General features: G+C 36.4%; 1 protein-coding gene across 1 annotated transcript in view; it reads left to right on the top strand.

Annotated features, from left to right (window-relative positions):
- The window catches only part of PKD (serine/threonine-protein kinase D3), a 39,310-nt gene that overhangs the window by 14,308 nt on the left and 3,437 nt on the right, over nt 1–21,565 (top strand). Inside the window, exons 10-17 of the mRNA XM_071591489.1 lie at nt 3,946–4,069; nt 6,907–7,045; nt 8,204–8,494; nt 9,916–10,017; nt 12,983–13,251; nt 14,877–15,060; nt 18,384–18,566; nt 19,243–19,328. Coding sequence (XP_071447590.1) covers nt 3,946–4,069; nt 6,907–7,045; nt 8,204–8,494; nt 9,916–10,017; nt 12,983–13,251; nt 14,877–15,060; nt 18,384–18,566; nt 19,243–19,328 — 1,378 coding nt within the window. The remainder of the gene's footprint in view (nt 1–3,945; nt 4,070–6,906; nt 7,046–8,203; nt 8,495–9,915; nt 10,018–12,982; nt 13,252–14,876; nt 15,061–18,383; nt 18,567–19,242; nt 19,329–21,565) is intronic.

Here is a 21,565-nt window from a genome sequence, read left to right on the forward strand (position 1 = left end):
ATAAGTGGCAGGAGAGAAACGTCCACTTCACGTGAGGTATTTTCATGTAAGGGGAACATTGTTTTGATGTTGCCATTGACTGTGAATTACTCCTTAGAGTACAATTCATTCATCTCACGCAATTGCAGTTCGTGTTTGTAAGTTGTTGCCTAGGACGAATCAAGGAATTCCATTTGTTTAACTGTATTTATGGTTATAATAACAGATTGAGTACGGAGGAATATAAAGAGTATTTAAATGCTTATATCCAGGTCAGTTCTTGGGAAATATAATTATATATTTCCTTCCTTTTTCATTTTATTAGCTCAGTCGTATCCTGATTGTGTGTTGGTGAAATTTAGCTTGTACGATATAGTATGTAATTTCAAAAATTATTTTAATTTTAAATGCTTAGGTTTTGTATGGAGATGCGTTTTGCTCCATTTGCATAAAGTGCATATCCATATCCTGCAGAAAAGCTGAAAATATTGATAAAAGTATGATATTTGAAACACAATCACACTTGGTATTGTTTGATCTACAGAATCAGCACCAAAATCATGTAAAATATCTAGAGAATCACAATGTTGGCACCCTTGGTAGTTGCCCAATTTCTGATCACATGAAAGTAACCTCATTCATGATCTAGGCACAAGTTCAACATGTATGTTGATCACAGTAACAATTTCAGTGTAAAAGTCATGAGTAAGAGTAACTTTTAATGAAGTCATCCGCTACTAAGCATTTCAATGCGACAATTTCAGAGTGTAATACCTATACAAGTAATTTTTTATTTAGGAAAAAGATGAATTTCTATTTGTTTTAAGTTTTCATTACATAATTCACCAACAACTGTTATGCAGTAAGTGGAATTGAATACACAAGATGAGATAATATTATTTCATGTTAAAGTGCGTATTTGATTGTGGATAATCCCTTGAAAGATACCATTTCATGACAGAACTTATGTATTTTTTTTTAATTATGGGAACTAGCCAGTTATGGTATGGTATATCCTAGAAAAGTGTGTGGAAAGATAACACTCATGAACAATGTTAGTGTCATCCAGACCCGTCATTGCATACAAATGTGAGGTGGCTTAGTAGGAGTATATTTCTTAAAATATTTCATGATTTAAATGAAGAATTGTGCCTTTTCTTTAAAATGGAGACAACTCCAGTTTACATTATGATGATTGTCGCTGTGACATGACATTGTTAGCTAATTTTATGGTAATATTGAGCATTTTATCTTTAGAATTAGAAGGAAAATACAGGACGATAACCGAAATTATGAGCATTATTGGTCTTCTCGAGGATAAAGGTTCAGCATTAATCTCTGTTCTTCTAGAATGAGCGTTTGCTTACTTGTCGGTTTTTAACCAAGAGGTCTCTATTGTGAGTCTGGTACAGCTTTACACATCAAATCTGAAAAAGAATTCTAAGGTCTATCTTGTAGTTCTTTGGGTTGAATTAAATTTCTGCAAAATGGAAAGGCAGATTTGGGAAATTATGTTATCAGAACCTTATCAAGACTATCATACTCATTATATATAATAGTAAGAGACTATCCACAGGTAATATGTGCATAAACAATCACATGGATTAGAAATGTACTAGCACTGGCGTACAAGATACAACATAAAGTGCATTTTATAATTATCAGAAACAAGTGAAAATCCCTAATGAATCATTTTAATCTCAATAATATGTCTTGGCAAATGTCAGCAAAACCTTGTTGATATTATTGGACAATGGCTTATTTATTCCATTAATGGCATCTATCCATAAAAGCTTTATTGATAATATCTAATGGAATTTGAGTATCATTATCCAAATTGTGTTGCAAGACCATAGGACAAGAGCTGTAATATTCTTGAATATTTCAGCAATTACTACCAATTATGCAAGTGAATATATTTCGACGGCAGATGGTAAAATTTAAGTGGTCAAGAGAACAGCGGTGACTGTACATTGCATGTTTAAGCTGAGATTTGCAAAAGGATATCAATGCTATTTTCTGTATTTAAGCTCTCTTTTATTTGAATAAAAAATGCATCAATTAGTCAACAATGTAAATTAATTAAATGAACGAGATGGTTCATTTAAAGCACAAATTCCCTTTTTTATTAAAAAAGATACTTATGATCTACTATTGACTTAATTATAGGAGGAAATCAGTGATGTATTTATTCGACGAGTTTATTTCATATTTAAATGGGATCTTCTTACACTTTGGGACTCTCAATGCATCTTTTAAAATTGTTAGAAGTCATTAGTGATAATGGTACAAAAGAACAAAAGATAAGAGGGGATCCCATGGATTACTTGCATTAAAACCCTGGGCAATCCAGATTTGGCCCAACCTGGACAACCAATGGCCCCATACAGGCTGGATTAACAAGAGTTGACTGCATTAATTTCCAGTTTTTTTATATATCTATCCTTATTGCTGACTGCTCCACTCTGATGCTCATATTTTTAAGTGTTCACATCTCTCTTTTGTGTGTAATAATGGATTTCTGCATAATCTCAAAGATAATGTTCTTCAGAGAAAAGACAGTAATTATTAAAAATGGGGGATTGAGATGGTGCGGGGGCTAATGTACTGGCTTCCCACCCAGAGGGCCCGGGTTCAAATCCCGGCGGTGTTGAATATTTTTCAGAGGTATCTCGATCCCTACTTGAGGTGCTTTGTGGAGGGCACTTTGAGTGGGCACCGTCTGTCAGATGGGACGTTAAGCTGCGGACCCCTTGGCGCCTTTCGTAAAGAGTAGTTTAATGCTGACACCAGGTTTCTCTCCACCCTTCATCCTTTCCTATCCATCCGCTATGGCGCTAATGACCTCCTCAGCTGTCAGTCGCCTCCCCAAAACAGTACTACTACTAATTAAAAATGTCTGTATTGATGAAAGTGAAACTTTTCGTTGAGCATAGTGTGTATATACTGTCACTGTCAAAAGTATATCTGGGCTCTTTATGTCAAGTTTTCTCCCAGTGCTTTAACTGCTTACTGTCTTATAATCCTGGTATACCACCTGATTGATTGAATATTGATTATAGTGAATATCATTAATTTTATATATCAGGGCTGCCTCTTGGTCTTTTTTTCTGAATTCCATTCACTTTTCTCATATAGATGGTCATTCTGTTGATATATGGATATTTCAGTAAAATTATTTTTTCTTATTTGTGTGGTATAAGATGGTATTAGAGTTTGTCATTTTTAAGTGAGAGTTGTACTCAGTATGATACATTTCATTTTCAGTCCCTCAAATCATTGACATTCAGCAGCAAAGATTTTTCTCAAGCTTCTAAATAGTTTTTGTGATTGGTTATGATGTAATTCATTTAATTCCTTTCATCGTAAAAAAATCATCTTAACCCGAAATACTATTTCGTTTTGGTACCTGTTTGGTAAAGCATACTTAAGATACCATTTGCAGTAAAAGGCATCTGTGCCCAAAGATAATGTGTGGTATTAATTTGAGAATTTCTAAAAACTTATTCATTACTTGATTTGCTACTTCCAAGCCAGCTCCATAAGTTACATATCTGCAAGCAGGGAAAATCATATTTTGTAATTGAAGTTCTATACATGTTAAGTTATTTTTGTGGTAATTCTTTACACTTGGAGATGTATTTCCTTCAGTGCAAATGTACCTTGTGCTGCTCTCATTTTAAACATAAAGTGATATTGAGTTGATTGAATGAACTTTCCTTGAATGGCTGATGTTTCATGTTACATTCTTTGTTCTGTTACACTTCAATGCTTCATGCTCAAACTGTGAATTTTATTTCGAGGATTTGTAATTCCCCAATCATGGTGAGTGTTTATAGAGATGGTTCCCCACCACTCCCCCTTTCCTCTTCTCCTTCTCCCTTGCTCTGTGTGTGTGTGTGTGCGTTTTTTTCCTGTGTCGTGAGCATGTTCTTGCTGCAACTCTTCAATTGCCTCCCCCCACAGCGCCATCCCTAGCAACAACATCCCACTCATGAGGATAGTGCAGTCTGTGAAGCATACCAAGCGAAGAGGTTCCAAGGTCATTAAGGAGGGGTGGATGGTGCACAGCACCAACAAGGACAGAATGGTGCGTGCTGCCTCACTTCTCCTCACCAAAACAAAAAATACCCTTCCATGTTGGTGGCCATTATGGTCACAGTTAATTGTGCATGTGCATGTTGTTGTCATCATTGTTTTGTCAGTAATTGTTTGGATGGTAATGGTTTATCTCCACGTATTTTGTTGTCCTGATTGAAGGTTGCTCCTCAAGGAGAATCAATAACGAAAGTGGGAAGGCCCTCCCTTTGGTGATAGTTACAACCTGGTGAAATTGGAAGTTCCCACCTTTTGTCTGCTGATAGAATGTAAATTGTTGTTTTCTATAATTTAAAGTTAATGTACTTTGTTGCAGTTTTTCTCAATGTTCTATGCAACATTACTTTATTCTGCTGTTGTTATCTTTCAAAACGAATAAATTTAAAAATACACACACATGGTGATCCATAGAATTTGGAATTAAATCAAGGAAGACGATATTTGCTGGCACATATACAGTCAATAACTGTTTTTTAGTTACCTAATTCAAATTGATTATATTAATAAAGCAAGGCAAAAACTTAATTGGCTACAATAATGTTTGCCACCATTGGTGATGTTAGGCATAACTAAATAAAATTAATTTTTCATGGTGGTCAACAAAGAGAAGAATCCCACGAACCAGAGTTTGATTCTCATTTGTGGCAACCAAAACCCCCTTACTCTCTCAGGAACATGGATGCAACTCCCCCTGGATTGTTAATGGGAAAATTAATACCAAGGGCAACCACGAATTACTCCCTTTTCAGTGGTATTCCTCACCAGGGATATTAGGTTTGAGTTTAATCAATAGCCCTGCCAGGTTGTGAAGAGGAAAAATTTGGTTTTCAGGGAAACATCATATACCAGGGATCCACACATCCTCCTCAAAGGTTGTTCTATTGTGATTAAGTTGGGCATACCAGTGGCCAACCACAAGGAACTCTTTTATGCAATTCTCAATGTGGATGATAATAATCAAGAAGACTTACAGTCATTTACTGCCTGTACTCTCATGAATGATGTATGGTTTGGGAAAATTAATTCCACAGCAGTGAAATAACCTTAAATCTTCACTAAAACTATTTTTGGTGGATCATTTGAGGACTATATGAGGCTTCAGTAAATTAATAACATCGGAAGGGTTCAACTCAACCCTCACTATCAATCACACAGATTTCTTCAAAGTGGCTTACGATGAAATGAATCCAGTCATCAGTGACCTCTTAGATTAACTCATTCAGCTTCTAAACATATCAAGAAAAGCTTAACACTTACAGGTAATACTTAATATCAGCATAAGTTGTTTCACATCTTAAAGGAAAACCATGCTACACTTTTCATGTAGAAGTTAAGTTTGGTGGAAGGTCTGACTCATCTCCATTGTCAAGGTGTGTCACTTGGTGGCTGATAGATGCCTCTAAGTCACAGATTCTGTCTGATCTGTAGATGCAATGGGTCATTCCCTTTTCAGATATCATTCAGTTCATTCTGATCTCCTGTGATGATGACCATAGAAAACTTGCTTCCCCTGGTGCTCAGCTTGACACCCATCCAAGTGGGCTGCATCAAATTGCTCCCAGGACCAATCCTTGCATAAGTCAAGTGAAATAATTGAGGTGTTTTCCCATTGTCTTCATCAAGTGTTTTTCATGTGACACTATTGCTGAAATGGCCACCTTACTGCAATCATATGCATTTGCAGCCACCTCACTGGTATAGACACTGGGTGAGCTATGGTTCATCTGGTACTACCTGTCAGCCTATCTGTCATGAATAGTCCTCCAAGGAGCAGTAATCGTTTCCTTGCTACAACAGATCTAGGAGTTCATTAGAACACACATGCCAATACCATTCCCCCTCTCTCACCCACCCCTTTTACCACAAGAATGGCATATAAATGGATCGCAATTTGACCAATTTGTACCTGATGATGATGCCTAAGCTTTGAAACTAGTAGTGACAAAATAGAGTATAGTGGAAAAATATATTGTGTTCTTCATTTGAAGAACATGAACTTTGAAGAATGAACTTCCACAAAATTGAGCCAGAAACAATCAAATACAAGTCTTTATCATACCAAGCCCTACTCTAGCATAGCCAACCAAGACTCAGAAATATAATTTGATGTTTGGTTTGACAGATTAGGGTCAAGGACACCCAACATTAAGCCCTATTGAGAATGTTAAATTCACACTTTAACAGAGTAAACGTTTTTAGATATTAACCTTTTCAAAGGTCATCCCTTGATTTGTCACTCATCCAATCCATCTTATTTTCATTTCTTCAGGAGTATGGGACTTCTGTTGCCTCCAATCTTCATACATTCTCTCCCTAATACCCATGTTTCATTTCCATACGGGAGAAAATGACACAAGAGTTTAAATGAATTGCTTCCTTATGTCTAACTAGCATTAATTACCATTAGTAACTATTTTTCCTCAAAGAATCCATCCTCTTTCATATTCTGCTTACTCCCTCTTGCTTCTTCCTTTGCTTGTAATCATGCTGCTAAATAGCAAAACTATTCCATTTGCTCCAGTGTCTTTGTTTCCTGGGTGTTTCTGGACCTTGAGTTTCATGCTTGAAGGCAGTCTTACTGTAAGATTTTTTTCCCTGCTTCAGCTGTAGACCAATGCATTCGTTTGATTCTTGTTTATGCAGAAGCAGATTAATAAAATGTTGAAGTACTATAGGATTCAAGTAATAAGAAAAACTCCTCTATACCCAAGAATAGAAAATAGCAAATCACTTTCTCTGAGCTTTCTACCTTCATAAATCATTGAATTTGATGAAAAATGACATCAGTACTCCCTAAGTGTTGTCAAACGTAAATTGTTCTTCCCACAGCGTAAGCGACATTACTGGCGATTGGACACCAAATCGTTGACGCTGTTCCAGAGTGAAACTGGGAGCAAGTACTACAAGGAGATTCCACTCTCAGAGATTCTTGCAGTAGAACCCGCAAGGACTAGTGGAGGCTCAGGAGGTGAGTAATCATTTCTAGTCCTCGAATAATGGTGACAGGGCTTTGTTTAGTGTGTGTTCAACAAAAGTCATATTTCATCCTTGTCATTGAAATTAAATTAATGTCTAAATGAGTAAATAAGTTAAAGTGTATGCAAAAATTGAGAAAAAAACTTGAGTTTTCGCAGAATTTATCATCAATGGCCAAATATTTTACAAAAACATAAATATTCAATGTAATCTTGTGCGTTACCAAAGGTTTGCATCAAAATAAATGTTTGTTTAAGGAATTTTCGCAAACTTTATCCAATAGCTTTTAGTAACATTTCTTTGTATCATAAGAAGCCACTTACGTTAATATGCCACAAACAGGAGGAGAATCACCTTGTCATTATAAAAATTTTTATGGTACATCAACCCTCGTAGGTAATTACTAGTTATGAACAATTGTGGGTCAAATATCAGCTTATAAGAATAAATCTTAGGGCACAATGAGACTTAGGTATGTACAGTAGACTTCATTTTCTGGGATGTAAAGAAAATAATTATCTTGGATAGTGAAAATCTGATGTGCTGTATGTATGAAAAATGTAAGTATTGGCCATTGCTTGTGGCAATGTTGATACTCTGCATTAGCTATTATTATGTTCTAATTAAAGAATTTAATGTGTGAAAACAACTTAAGCATAAATATCAGTTCTGGAACCTCTTTTGTCTTGGTTCCAGGTCTAGTCTCAAGAACTGGTGGTATCAGAAACCAAGGATCCAAACTAATTCATTGCTGATGTATACAATATTTAAATAATATTAAAAATGATTGAAGTATCATTTTTATGTGCAATAAATTTTTCCCAAATTTCCGAGTTGAATAAAATCAAAAGAGAAATAGGATGCAATATTCGATTCATTTAATATATCTGATTTCACAATTTGGTGGTATAAATGGAGTTCTTTGACAGGAAGATGGGTTTCTCTTTAGATACATGGAAGCATTTTTGGTTATTCTGGTGGGATCATTAGTGCATATTTTCTCAACGGATTTCCCAAACAGACTTTTTTTTATCCAAAGGTCCGAGTGAACGCTCCAGTCCATAATAATGCTTAATTCATTGTCATTATCTTAATGGAGTCAGTTTTGCTGTCTTCTGCACTGTGTAATGCATACCATTCTCTCTCGCAGGGGAAATGGTCCACTGCTTTGAACTGCGCACTGCCACGGTGGACTATTTTGTGGGCGAGAAGGAGGAAGGTGCAGGGGTGGATGTGGGGGGAGGAGGGGGCCAGCCACCCGAGTCGGGGGTTGGACTTCAGTTGGCCATGGGCTGGGAGGGGGCCATCCGCAGGGCCCTCATGCCGGTGCACTCATCGTCCTCCTCAACTGTCGCAGCTGGGTCCAGCACAAATGGAGTGGGGAATAGCACGCAGGGCGGAAGCACAACGACCGGCTCATCAGTTAGCATTGGTGGGAACAGTGAGTGTCAAAAGATGTGAACTTCTTGTGGAGATGGGGTCACAGAGCGAAAGTAGAAATTCTGAAGGCAATGAGTACTCTGAAAAAGATACAGAGAATATGGCATGTCAAATATTAAAATGTTTAACTGGAAAAAATTTGTGAATGTTCTAGAAAGTGACTCAAAAATTATTTTCCCTAAAACAAGGTTCTTAACTTAATCCCGGTCAATGTGGGCTGGTAGGTGGTTGACATATTTTACCTCACTCCCTTTTTGTTAGATCACCTTCACATTTTGCACTCCTATTAATTTTTTGACATTTTATATGGGTAAATGTATCCATTTCCGTCCTCTGGGCAGTTAATGGTGAGTTATTTTTAAAATTGCACATTTAATTATATTATCCTAAAATTCAAGTATATTCTTTTCCTTGCCAATTTTCGTGTGTAATCAATAGGAATTATTCATTAATCGGGAATTGCATACAAACTTAATTTCACCTTCCACCTCAGAGATACTCTTTGTAGTGGATGGTTTACCAAAAATTGATCTGTTTAATTTAATGCATCCATGCATTTATATTTTACAACAATTTTTTTGTTTGCTGCATATTTACACTATGAGGAGATAGTATTGGTAAATTATCTCTTTATCATTCCATTTTGTTACACATAAACCCCCTTTTAAAATATTTATGGCAGAATTCTCTTTTCTTCAGTTTTTTCTTGTTTATTATGTCTAGGGGATTCGTTTATGTCCAGTGGAATGAAATTAATGCAATGGAGACCTCCAATCCCATCAAATTCCACATTTTTAGGGTAATGTGAAATAATTAAATGAGGACTTTCCAATAGCACATTATAAAGCAAATTTATTATGTGAACTCGTCGTAAAGCAGTTATACATTTAACCATCTCATAAATTAAGCTGAAGTCCCCAAACCTAGTGTTTTCCGAGGATATATGTGGGGAAGTTGCCTTGGACTATCCACTTAGTCTTTTTGTTGCCATTAGTTGATCTCCAACTTGTCCATCATTCTCACTAAGGATGCTCAGAGAAACTTGGTATCCTGATGATTATTAATGAGTTGGACGTCAAAACAATTCGGATGAAAATCCTGACCCATTGGCCAGCCTAAGAGAACTTCAGCCACATGTGTGTGACTCTTTTTTCTAGAAATCCACCCTATGGAATCGTGTTGTGCATATTAAAAGATCCTCTTTAGCATTGGTTCATGTTATACTTAGCCATGCATTATGTGAACAAAAAGGTAGCATAAAATGTATTGGATTTTGTTAATAGATCTCATTTGATCACAACAGTAATTGATCTACTATCTATTGCTGTATTAAAACTGTCCTTTGAAGTAATGAAGCACATTGTTTCCAAGGTGGTGAACTCATGACTAAGTTCCATATCAATGACTTTCCTCTGTTTGCAGAGTCTGAGGAGCGAGAGGAGAATGTAACAGACATTAGTGCCCTCTACCAAATATTCCCGGATGAAGTCCTTGGCTCAGGTCAATTCGGCATTGTTTATGGAGGTGAGTGCTTGACTATCAGTATGGTGATGCATTACTGCAATCTGTCCATTGACCCTTTAGTGCACACTGTGTACTGGCCCCTTTAATGACTCATGCCACCATCCTATGTGCTGTGCACTTAAATTAAGTTAAAATATACTAACAAATATTTTACTATTGGGGTTTACTTTAATATGTGAATAAAAAGTCTCAGAAACTTGCTAATTTACATAAGATAAGTGTTGGCTTGTTGATGTTGGAGGCTTTTTTGATGTGGATGCAGAGGATGATGGAAAAAATGAAACCGACAGAAAGGAAAATAAACAAAGAAGTTAGTTTTGGGAGAAGATTATAGGGAGAAAATCCATGGACGCAGGAAAATTGGATGCAGGGTATATTGATTGGCAATGGAATGTTAAAGACTTTGATATAGATCACACAATGTCAGGTAAGTAAGGGAGGGAAAATAATGGGTATGTGAGAAAGTATGTGGTGTTGAAGACTCATTTATTTTAGTGTAGGTTATTATAGTAGGTACAAGGGCTGTTCAGAAAGTAACCTCCATTTTCGTGTAGCTAGAGAATTAGTGGAGTCAGCCAAATGGTCGCTGCATTGATGCATACAGTAGGTCAGTATGCCTCAAGCTGCAGTGATTGGAAGGTTGTGCTACTTGTTTGTTTACAATATTGAGTCATGAAGAAAAATAGAATCTGAATGCCCACCAAATGTGAAGTTCATTCAGTTAAAAGGTTTTTACTGATAAAAAACCTTCAAAGCAAATGACATTAATTGGAAAATTAGTGCTCTGTACGGACCAAATGTAATGAATGACAGGAGTTGTGCATCAATTTTATCATCCATAAATGTCTATGATGATGACAGAAGTGGTGAACAATGAATTGCACCTGAAAACTGACGAAAAGTTCGTGAAAACCGGCATTTTATGAAATTTGAAATTTTACGAAAGTTTTCCACATATTTCTATGACTATTGGGTGGAAACATGACTGAAAAGTTTGGCTGGTACATGTTTTGTCCTCATCTCGACAAGGATCCTCCAAGTTTCTGTCGTCGGTTGGCTGCGATCTTAGGTGGCAGAATTTTATGCTAAATGAATTTGAAAACTAGTTCATAGAGATGACAAATTTTTTAATGTTTGTAGAATATTTATTTATTTAGTATTTGTTCGTAAACAGCACTTTTTGACCTTTACATCAGACTATTAACAGTGATAACAATGGACACAATTACAAACACCCAAGCCCTAGGTGGAGGAAAACCCAAACCGGCAGGAATCGAACCAACGACCTTTGGGTCAGCACACGAGGACGTTAGCCTGCCACCACTGTGGCTTCCAGTATGTGTATAAAATAGTGAGATATATAGTTCTGAAAGTAATATATCATAATAAATAGTTTTGAAAAGAGTAAATTTTATGTATTTATTCCATTGTATTTTTCATAGCATAATGGAGGTTACTTTCTGGACAGCCCAAGTATTTAGTGTTTTTTTAAGTTGGGGTTAGAAAAGTAGTAATGGATTCGTCATAAACCTACCTTGGCCAGTAGGCTATTCTCAACAATAATAATTATTATAAATAAAAAGTATCACCCCCTTTTTTATACTTAATAGTCAATGATATTTTATACCATAGTGAGTCCTTTTATGATGTCAGGTTGGTCATATTAGTGTCATTTTGTTACAGAAATTGAGTCACTATTTTGGCTATCTTCCCCTCTATCCTCATATAATGAGCTGTGTAATCTTAGGAAATCTATTAAAATTATGACAGAAATTAACTTTGACCCAGAAGAATTTGGATTCTTAGCTTTAGTTTTCAGTATTTTCTAACTCCGAATCAATTCAAGAGATGGTTTTTCACAGTGGCATGCTTACTTACTCTTGTGGGGCAAGGATTGTATAAGCCCCAATTGGTAGTTCAAGGAAGACAATGAGGTGTGTCATGACCACAGTTCCATTTTTCACTGCCATATTTGTATTGACATGTTCCAATGTTTGTCTTGCCCATGTCAAAAATTAATTTTGCTTGGTTAAATTTTGTTTTGCTTGGGAGGCTCAAAAACTGGATTGCATTAGATTTGTACTTGGGTACATTATTCTCAGACATGGATATGAATAGGCATGAAATTACTGATACAACATGCTGCTGTAGATGATAGAACTGGAATAGTGATTGTTTCATCATTTAAAAATTTTAATTTTTGTCCTAGAAAACATTTTTTGAAAAATAAATTTGAACATTTGCTTTGATATTTTATGAATCAACCTTTCAACACCAGGATTAATTTATTTGATAGCAAGCATGCCTAATTTTGTGTAAGTCACCTCATCTTATCTTTTCCATTCCATATTTCCATACGTTTAGCAAATTCCACTCTTCTTTCTTATTCCCCTTTCTCCTACCTTTTTCTTCTCCATCAGTGGGCTGGAAATTTACTCACTCTGCATATCGAACCCTTTGGTAAAAAAAAACCATAAACACAGTAATCAACCCGAAGTTCGGTTTGGTAGATGGTAGTAGAGTTCACCCAGTGCTAAGCCCTATACGGGGCGTGAAAATACACACACCAGGGTAGCAGGGCCAGTTCCTTTCCCTGTGCCGGTAATGGTTTCCCAGGAAGACCTGGTACCTGAAAAATCACTTTAGCTTGTGTAGAGCTGCAGGTGCCCAGAGTGCCTTGCCCGGGAATCGAACCAGGGACCCTCCGGTCAGAAGTCCAATGCTCTACCCACTAGACTACCGTGACCCACGAACCTTTTGGTATAAGATGAAAATTCCTAAGTATGTGTCTCTTGTGTTTCTGCTTCAAAATGTAATGGAGAAGCAACGACTGAGGAAGAAAGATCTGAATTGCAAAAAAAAACCTTGAATTCTTTTTGTCAAAGTGTGTGCCCATTGTTTTTTTTTAACTGCCCCAGTTCCGTCTCCCATTCATTAATTTGCTTCCGACCCACTCTAACCGCAGGTGTGCACCGGACATCTGGTAGATCGGTGGCCATTAAGGTGATCGACAAGCTTCGCTTCCCGACCAAACAGGAGGCGCAGTTGAAGAACGAGGTGTCCATATTGCAGAATCTCTCCCACCCCGGTGTGGTGAACTTGGAGCGAATGTTTGAGACACCGGAGCGCATATTCGTCGTTATGGAGAAGCTGCGAGGTGACATGCTCGAGATGATTCTGTCGAGTGAGCGAGGGCGGCTCTCGGAGAGGATCACAAAGTTTCTTGTCACTCAGGTGAGCAAGGGCAATCAAATCAGGGTGGCCAAGAGATTGTTCCATCTTAAGGGTGAAGGTAATTGGAGGTGTCGTTAGCATGGCTCTCTTTAATCAGTTCACTGGTAAAGAAGAATAATTGGCAGAGAATGCTGATTCATTAATGCAATATTAAGAATTTCTTTTGCTCATCACAAAATAAAGAAACTATTTTGTAACCTAGGTCATGAAAACCTGAGGTAAATTATTGTGAGAAGCATATCAATTATCCATTTTATATCATCCTCGATGTGAAGACAATCAGGAAAACATTGGAAAAATTTTGCTGTGGTGTGATTGGCCTTCAGGATAGATTGGATGCTTTCCCATGGTGGGCCCTCTTTTGAGTCCCCTCTGGATGGGAAAAAGATAAAGTTTTTAAGTACATCTACTGTCAAATCTGCTCTGAAAACTAGTTGAGCAGATTTCATGAGTTAGGTCATTGGATGGGAATCCACTCTTCCCTCCCATGACTCAGTTTAGTTTTTTTTTTTTAGTGATACTCTTAGATGAAAGTGCTTTCTTCCATAAACATATGATAACAAATTGAATTTTGAAGTCGTCATATCAGTCTACCAGCTACTTTTACAGGAAGATAAACTTAATTGTGATTTTACTCTCAAAATATGGAGAGATTTTTATTTTTTAGCCTGGAAGTTTTTCAGTCTCAATTTTTTGGTCTCTTCCTTTCGAAGATAATAAGTCTCTTTTGCATTGCAAAAGTAATTGTAGGTTGCTCATCTTTGAAAGTAGATGAGCTTTTTGAATGTAGTGCTTGCCATTTAATTTGAAACTGTTAGAAGTGGCTTTTGTCACGCAAGCATACCTACCCTTCATGCTGTTTCTATAGTGTTCTTATTGTTTTCATGCAATTATTCTCTCTTTCTCCACACCTTTTCTTTTTCATACTTCTTCACCTCTGCCAAACTCAAGTAGTTTTTCATGTATTTTACTCTGTTCCTAAGACTCTGTTACTCCTCATCTTGAGATTCTCTTCCACTACAATAACCTATGGCTTTTTTGGTTAACCCCGTCCTATCAAACCTTTTACAGGTTTTCCTCATCATCCACAGTGTTGACTACTGTGGCCTGTGCTTGTGGGAGTGCTAGACTAATCACTTACCTAGTGTTTACCTAATGTATACACATTTCTGCCCAAGAAAATTTCAAGAGAGTTGTTTCTTGAACTGCTTGACTTTTGAATCACGGTGGACATTTCATCCACATCTTTCAACCTTCAACTGTGAGCAAGGGCAGGTTTTAGGACAGGTTGTGATTGTTTATTAAATTGTGTTTTTATACAACCATTCACTTTGATCTTGCCATTAGCTCTACATTTTAAAGATAAAAGAAATAATTTTTATGCCGTGCAATTTCTTTCATAGTTGGTATGACAGCTTGTGTCCAGCAATTGTGGCCCAATTTCATTGGGTCCAGCAATTGTGTGTTCAAATACAATGCGTTATCCTATGTTACACAGGTATCAGTGAAGTATTGAGTTCTTTCTTTTGAGAGTTGTATCTACTGTTTTCCGTGAACTTTCTCTGGGTCCCCGGAAAAAGTCGTGTACAGCATGTAATAATCATGTTCTCTCCTTATCTCTGCAGATATTGGTGGCCTTGAAGCACCTCCATAGCAAGAATATAGTACACTGTGACCTAAAGCCCGAGAATGTCCTCCTGTCCTCCAACTCTGACTTCCCACAAGTGAAGCTCTGTGATTTTGGCTTTGCACGCATCATTGGAGAGAAATCTTTTCGGAGATCGGTGGTGGGGACACCAGCTTACCTTGGTAACTATCAAAATTTATTGACTCATTTTTCAATAACATTGTGCTCAAAACGCCTGAAAGCTACTCTACCTAAGTCATGTATTATGAGTACACAATTATTTGTCAAGCTAACATAATTACATTTTTTATTGACTGATACTTCTTATTCAAATATGAGGATGGGGTGAATGGGGGTGAATGGTTTCCGACCTGACCTGGAGATGGCACCAGCAGATCTAATTTTTGTCTGGTATTCTATAGTACTCGTATCTCATTAGCTTGTGTGTTATTATTATTATTATTACTACTTTTTATTTGCCCAGAGATCACAATACAATAATACCGGGTAGGTGGTGTATGTACATGATATAAGGCACGTCAAAAAGGAGCAAAGACAGGCTCAATTAAGATACATAAAAGAAATGATGCTCATAGTTACATAAATGTTTGGCACAAACCCATGAACATTGGCTGTAACATGCTCATGCAATATCAAATTCAGAAAAATCATTGATCATTAACATGAATCAGACCATGACCATTGCTAGAAACTAAAAGTATGAACTTACTGGTCAGGAATATTGTTGAGATATTCGTCAACCGAGTAGAACATATTGCGCTGTAGATATCTTTTTAATTCATGCCTGAATGCAGCAGTTCCCTTTGTATCCTTGATACTTTAGGGTAGTTTGTTATATAATCTGATGCCCATTTCATTGAGTCCTAATTTCAGTGCTTTAGTTCTTATATTCCCATAATTGATGTCATTCCTTGCTTTGGTGTAATGATGATTATAGGCAGAGTGAAGAGAATAGTTGCCAATGTTATTTTATATATATATATATATATAGAATTAATAACATAATGTAGATGCACGGGAGTGGTACCAAATTTAATTCATGGAAAATAGGCCTTGATGGAGCATTTTGAGGTTTCCTGGTGTATAAATTATCAGGTTGATTGCTTTGTTAGTACACATTTGAGTGCGACTGAACAAGATGCCTCAATTGCATTCGTGGAAATGTAAAAAATCATGGAAGCGTGAAGTTAACAAATGCTTCTATTTAAAAGGTTTAACACCACTTCAAATTAAAGAGGAACTGGATTCCACACTGCAAGACTCTCCTTTATCATATTCAACGGTTAAAAAGTGGGTTTCTGAATTTTAGAAAGGTCGCACAAGCACTTCTGATGAACCACGTTCAGGACACCCCATTGAGGTCACAACTCCCGAAATGATTGAAAAAATTCATAATATGGTGATGGAGGACCGAAGATTTAAAGTGAATGAGATAGCTGAGACTACAAGGATATCAATTAAATGTGTATTCAATATTTTACATGAGCATGTGGGAACGGAGAAGTTCTGTGCTAGGCGGGAGTCGCGTTTATTAACGCACAATCAAAAATTGGCCCGGAAAACTGTTTGAATATAAAATTTGGAGATTTACAAGGGAAACCCTAGCTAATTTTTGAATCAATTAATAACTTTGGATGAAACTTGCTTTCCCCACAACACTCCTGAAAGTAAACAGCTGTCGAAACAATGGATTGGACCAAATGAACCAACCCCAAAGAAAGCGAAACCAATTTCATTGGCGAGTAAGGTTAAGTTGACTGTTTTTTGAGATGCGGAAGGAATAATTTTCATTGATATCCACAAAAAGGGTAAGATCATCGGAGGTCAATACTACGCAGAGTTATTGCATCTTTTAAAGGAAGAAGTAAAAAATAAATGACCTTACTTTGCAAAGAAAAAAATCTTGTTTCACCATAACAACACTTGTCCATTCATCGGTCTTTGGGATGGCTAAAATCTTCTAATTGAAGTTCAAATTGTTCCCCCAATCCACCATGTTACCAGATTTAGTGCTTAGCAACTATCATCTACAGGTATTTCAATCTTAAAAAATGGCTCATGGGTAAAGATTTTGAGAGCAACGAGGAAGTCATCGATGCCGTAAAAGAGTGAGTAGTTTGAGGGACTTGATGAATAGGATTATAAAAATGGTATCACTGCATTATTTATTTTTTTATTTATTAAAACCCACATGTACAGATAGGCAGTGTCACATGGCACACAATTCCCAAGTAATCACAAAAGAAAATAGATAAAATCAGTCAGTAAAACAAAAGTACACGAAAAGGAAACTTTAAAACACAAATCTCTTTCACAAAACAAGAAAATTCATTTTTAATTAGTATCAATCATCCAGCAAGAAAAAAAAGATAAATTTAAAGAAAGCTGTTACATACAATTTTACACCACACATCAATCAAATGATTACATATATTCCTTACATCTTTTCTTAAAAGTATGCACTCTGTTAGGAAATGGCTCGAATTAGTGCCCCATTATGAATAATATATTAATCTTGATTGACTCGATGGTAAAAAAAAGAAAGAAAAAGAGTTTCTTATCAGGCCAGAAACATGCTTCAAGCTTAAAAGTTTATGTATAACTTGTCTGTATGTTTACTATTAAGTACAAAATTTTGTTGAAAATATTCACGGGTCGACCTATATGAGAAGGAGCTATTTGTAGTAAGTTGTTGTTGTAATATTTCCTTACATTTCAAATAAGATGTTTTTCTACGTACAAAATCACAATTCAAAATTATTTGCTATTACCGCGATGTAATAATAATGTCATAAGTATTACAATATTACCACAAAAACTACTGTGACTACTGCTGCCTGCTTGTTGTGGTACAGCAGTAAAAGCCAACAATTATGCCAGCACCATTTGGGCAGTAATCTTGACACTAATGGTTAATTTCTTCGGAATGCATACAAAATCTCACTATTGATGATAATGGTTGTGACCATCGGTGCATTGAAATAACCTAAGTAAATACAAATTATTTGCTGCTTGATAATTGCTAATTTATAGTTTGAATTGAATTATTAATTTTATTGTTTCAATTTGATAAGTGTTCATTATTTCTTTCTGTCCTCATTACTTGAGATTATGCATTTAACAAAATTTCACAAGTTATATTAAAAATTAATTATCCAGAATTAACTTAGCTGCATTTTAAAAGTGTTTGTAATTTTCCATAGACTTAAGTCTGTGGAAAATTGCTAACTCTTTTAATATGGACATCAAACAATCCCACAAAGTGAAGCATGTAAGTGTAAAATATATTAGCAGCATTTAATAATTATGGAAAAAATTGGCTCAGCTTATACACAAGATAGGTTTAAAAAACAGAATTTAATTTTGAGTAAAAATTTGAGGGATTGTCCCGTACCCGATTATATGTATATGGTAATTATGTTCACGTTAATCCTTACTTTGACTATCATCCGCATGGTTCTAATTGATATTCTATCCATTGCAGCTCCCGAAGTGTTGAGGAACAAAGGCTACAACCGTTCCCTGGATATGTGGAGTGTTGGCGTGATTGTTTATGTGAGCCTCAGTGGCACATTTCCATTTAACGAGGATGAGGACATAAATGAGCAGATCCAGAATGCTGCATTCATGTACCCACCGAGTCCATGGAAGGAAATTTCATCCGATGGTAAAAACCCTGCCCTATTTCCACTCTTTTACTCCTATTATACCACTCTCCAGAGTCATCATCTTTGAAAAAAAAAAAGCTCCAAAACATTTCTATGGAAATACATGCCCTGATATTAAGGCATAAAAAGTTGAGTTTATTGTCATGCAATAATATTATTAAAATATTTGAATAATTAATAATTTCATGATGAAATAATTTAGCAAAGGATGATTAAAGTTTGAAGAAGTGTATTGTGCAGGGTGTTGGTTTTCAAATCCAATTGATTGCATGTCATCCAAAAATTTCAGCTTTGTAAATTAGGCCTAATTTTTCAAAACACATGCTCCCTCCAATTTAGTCTTAACTTCCCTACCATATCTCTCTCTCTCTCTATCCATTAGCATTTGAATGTGACCTTACCTTATGTGGTCCATAACCTACAAAAGATAATAGCTCATCGTCCCCACTACTGACTATTACAATGCACAGGCCCTTAGTTCCCCACTTTTATGCATACTCGTATATAATGACCAAATACAAACCTATACATCATGTATTCATGTGCACTAGTGCAAAAAATATAACACCTTTTGTAATATGATATAATTTTATCAAAAGGCTATCACAATTTTTAAAAAGGCATGTTTGTAGTTGATGTGTGCTCTTTGACCATTTTCCATTGTCTGTTTTGCAGCCATCGATCTGATTAATAACCTGTTGCAAGTGAAGCAGAGGAAGCGATATACAGTGGACAAGTCTCTCTCGCACGTATGGCTGCAGGTAAAGTGACAGCGATGTATTTTCACCTAAACTACACTGCAATGCTCCCTCTCCTCCATTCTCCCGCAGTTGGAAACAGTGTCAAACAACAGGGATCCATTCGCCCATGTCAAAGTCCACCTTTCAGTCAGGAAAAAAGTGTGTGCGTGGGAGAAAAGTGTTTGCATGCATGGGCTACAAGTGAGATTGCTGGAGGAGAGGTTTTGCATTCACAGATAGCAGTCAAATATAATATGTTTCCTTTTTTTGTTGTTCCATGAGGAAAAATGTTACTGACACTCGCACTCTTGGCTGCGGGACATTTCCTCACATCAAAGCTCAGCCTTTTCGCATGAAGCTTGTAATCACTTTGCTGAGAGCACAAATGTTCCTTGGGAACTCACCAATTTTGATATTTCTGAAAAGTTGCAAGCAATCATTGATGACCTTCCTTGAAATAAGTATAGTACCTCATCGGCCAAATTGACCTGTCCTTTTTAGAATGTGCTAGGTTTGATTGAGCCTCACTCAACAAGGAAGAAACTCCTGCTGTCATTTAAGCCATACTTTTTCTCTTTGAATTATCATTAGTATTAAAGGAAATTGTCACAAGTTGACAGTTTTCCTGGTGGTAACGTACAGTAAACTCTTGATTATCTGTGTCCGGATTATTTGTTTTTCAGGTTATTCGTGCTATTCTCTCATCTCAACATTTCGAAATTTTAATAACAATACAATCATAAAGATAATCAAATTCTTTTTGAAACTTCGATATACTTATCAAAAAAATTGAAGTTTGAAATACCTCTGCTTCATTAAAAGTTTTAAATTTTGATTGCAAAAACAAAGGTGGTAAAGAGTATTGAATGGTTTCATTTAAACGTATATGCACTATTCATACTTTGCCATCATGATATCCCTCACATTCAAAAAATAATGGTGATGCCATTGCAGTAATGAGATCACTAATCAAGATGAATATAAAATAAAATCAGATTGTATTTGCCTGTTTCATAATTTAAAAAAGGCATTTGATGGAGTGAACTGGGTAAAACTAATGAATATATTGAAGAAAATAGAAATAGGAGGCTAATCCATAACCAGTACATGTCTCAGACTGCTAAGGTGCGAGTGGGGAACGGGGAGTCCAGATGGGCAGTGTTAGGAAGAGGTGTAAGGCAGGGTTGCCCATTATCACTGTTGCTGTTCAACATGTATGTGGAAGAAATAATTAAAGAGGCATGGGAAGAACTGGAGATAGGAATGAATGGTGGCAGGGAATTTATAAAATTAGGTTGGGTTGCTGATGACCAAGGTTTAGTTTGTCAGTCAGACAAGGGATTGTGAGCATTGCTGGGTGAATTGAAAATTCAGTGCAATAGGTATGCGATGAGAATAAATGTAAATAAAATAAAGGGTATGTAGTTCTCCAGAAAGAGAAAGTTTAAGTTGAACATTGAAATAGGAGGGCAAAAACTAGAGCAGGCTTAGTGGGAGGGACAAAAGGAGAAAAATTGTGTTAGGCAAATAAGCCTTAACAAGGAGGGAGTCACATTGAAGTAAGGATGTTAACAAAAGGTTCTTTTTAAATTTTGATATGGAGCGTAGTTATGTACGGCGAGGAAACATGGTTGTTTGAAGCAGGATGATAGGAGTATATTGGAGGCTTTTGAAATGTTGGCTTGAATAAGTATGGGGAAGGTGAAGGGGAAAGAAAGGGAAACAAATGAGGAGTGCTGGGTATGGTGGCAGAGGAGAGGGGGATTGCTGGGAGAACTCATAAGGTGATAGGAGTGATAGATGCAAGATGTACATGGAGATGAAGAGCGGCTTGCCGTAGAGTAGGATGTTGGAGTGTGTTTTGTTAGTAGAGACAAGATATTTGGTAGTTGTGTACATCCAAAACTTGCATTTACCAGTAGATTATGAATGGTAAAATAATTATGTAAATATACTGGAGTTAAATTGGTGGTACCAGCCTCTCCTCAGTTAAAAATAGCATTCATTGTCGAATGTTAATCCATGGAGTTGATGTGGGTGATTTCTTTAGCCTTAATTTTGTAAAAAGGTGCATCTTATATGTCGTAAATTATAGTAAGTCTTGGATGAACACTTTTACACGATATCCAGTTCTCCTTTTTTTGCTTTCAATTTTTATGCATGGGCAAATGTTTCTGGTTTATATTTCAGTCAATGCTAGTGTTAGTTGAAAAATTATTTGATTGCAGCACAATGTTGGGTAGTCTTGAATCAGCTCA

This window comes from Hetaerina americana, unplaced genomic scaffold (genome assembly GCF_022747635.1).
Source record: "Hetaerina americana unplaced genomic scaffold, ioHetAmer1.1.p SCAF_48, whole genome shotgun sequence".
Taxonomy (NCBI): domain Eukaryota; kingdom Metazoa; phylum Arthropoda; class Insecta; order Odonata; family Calopterygidae; genus Hetaerina; species Hetaerina americana.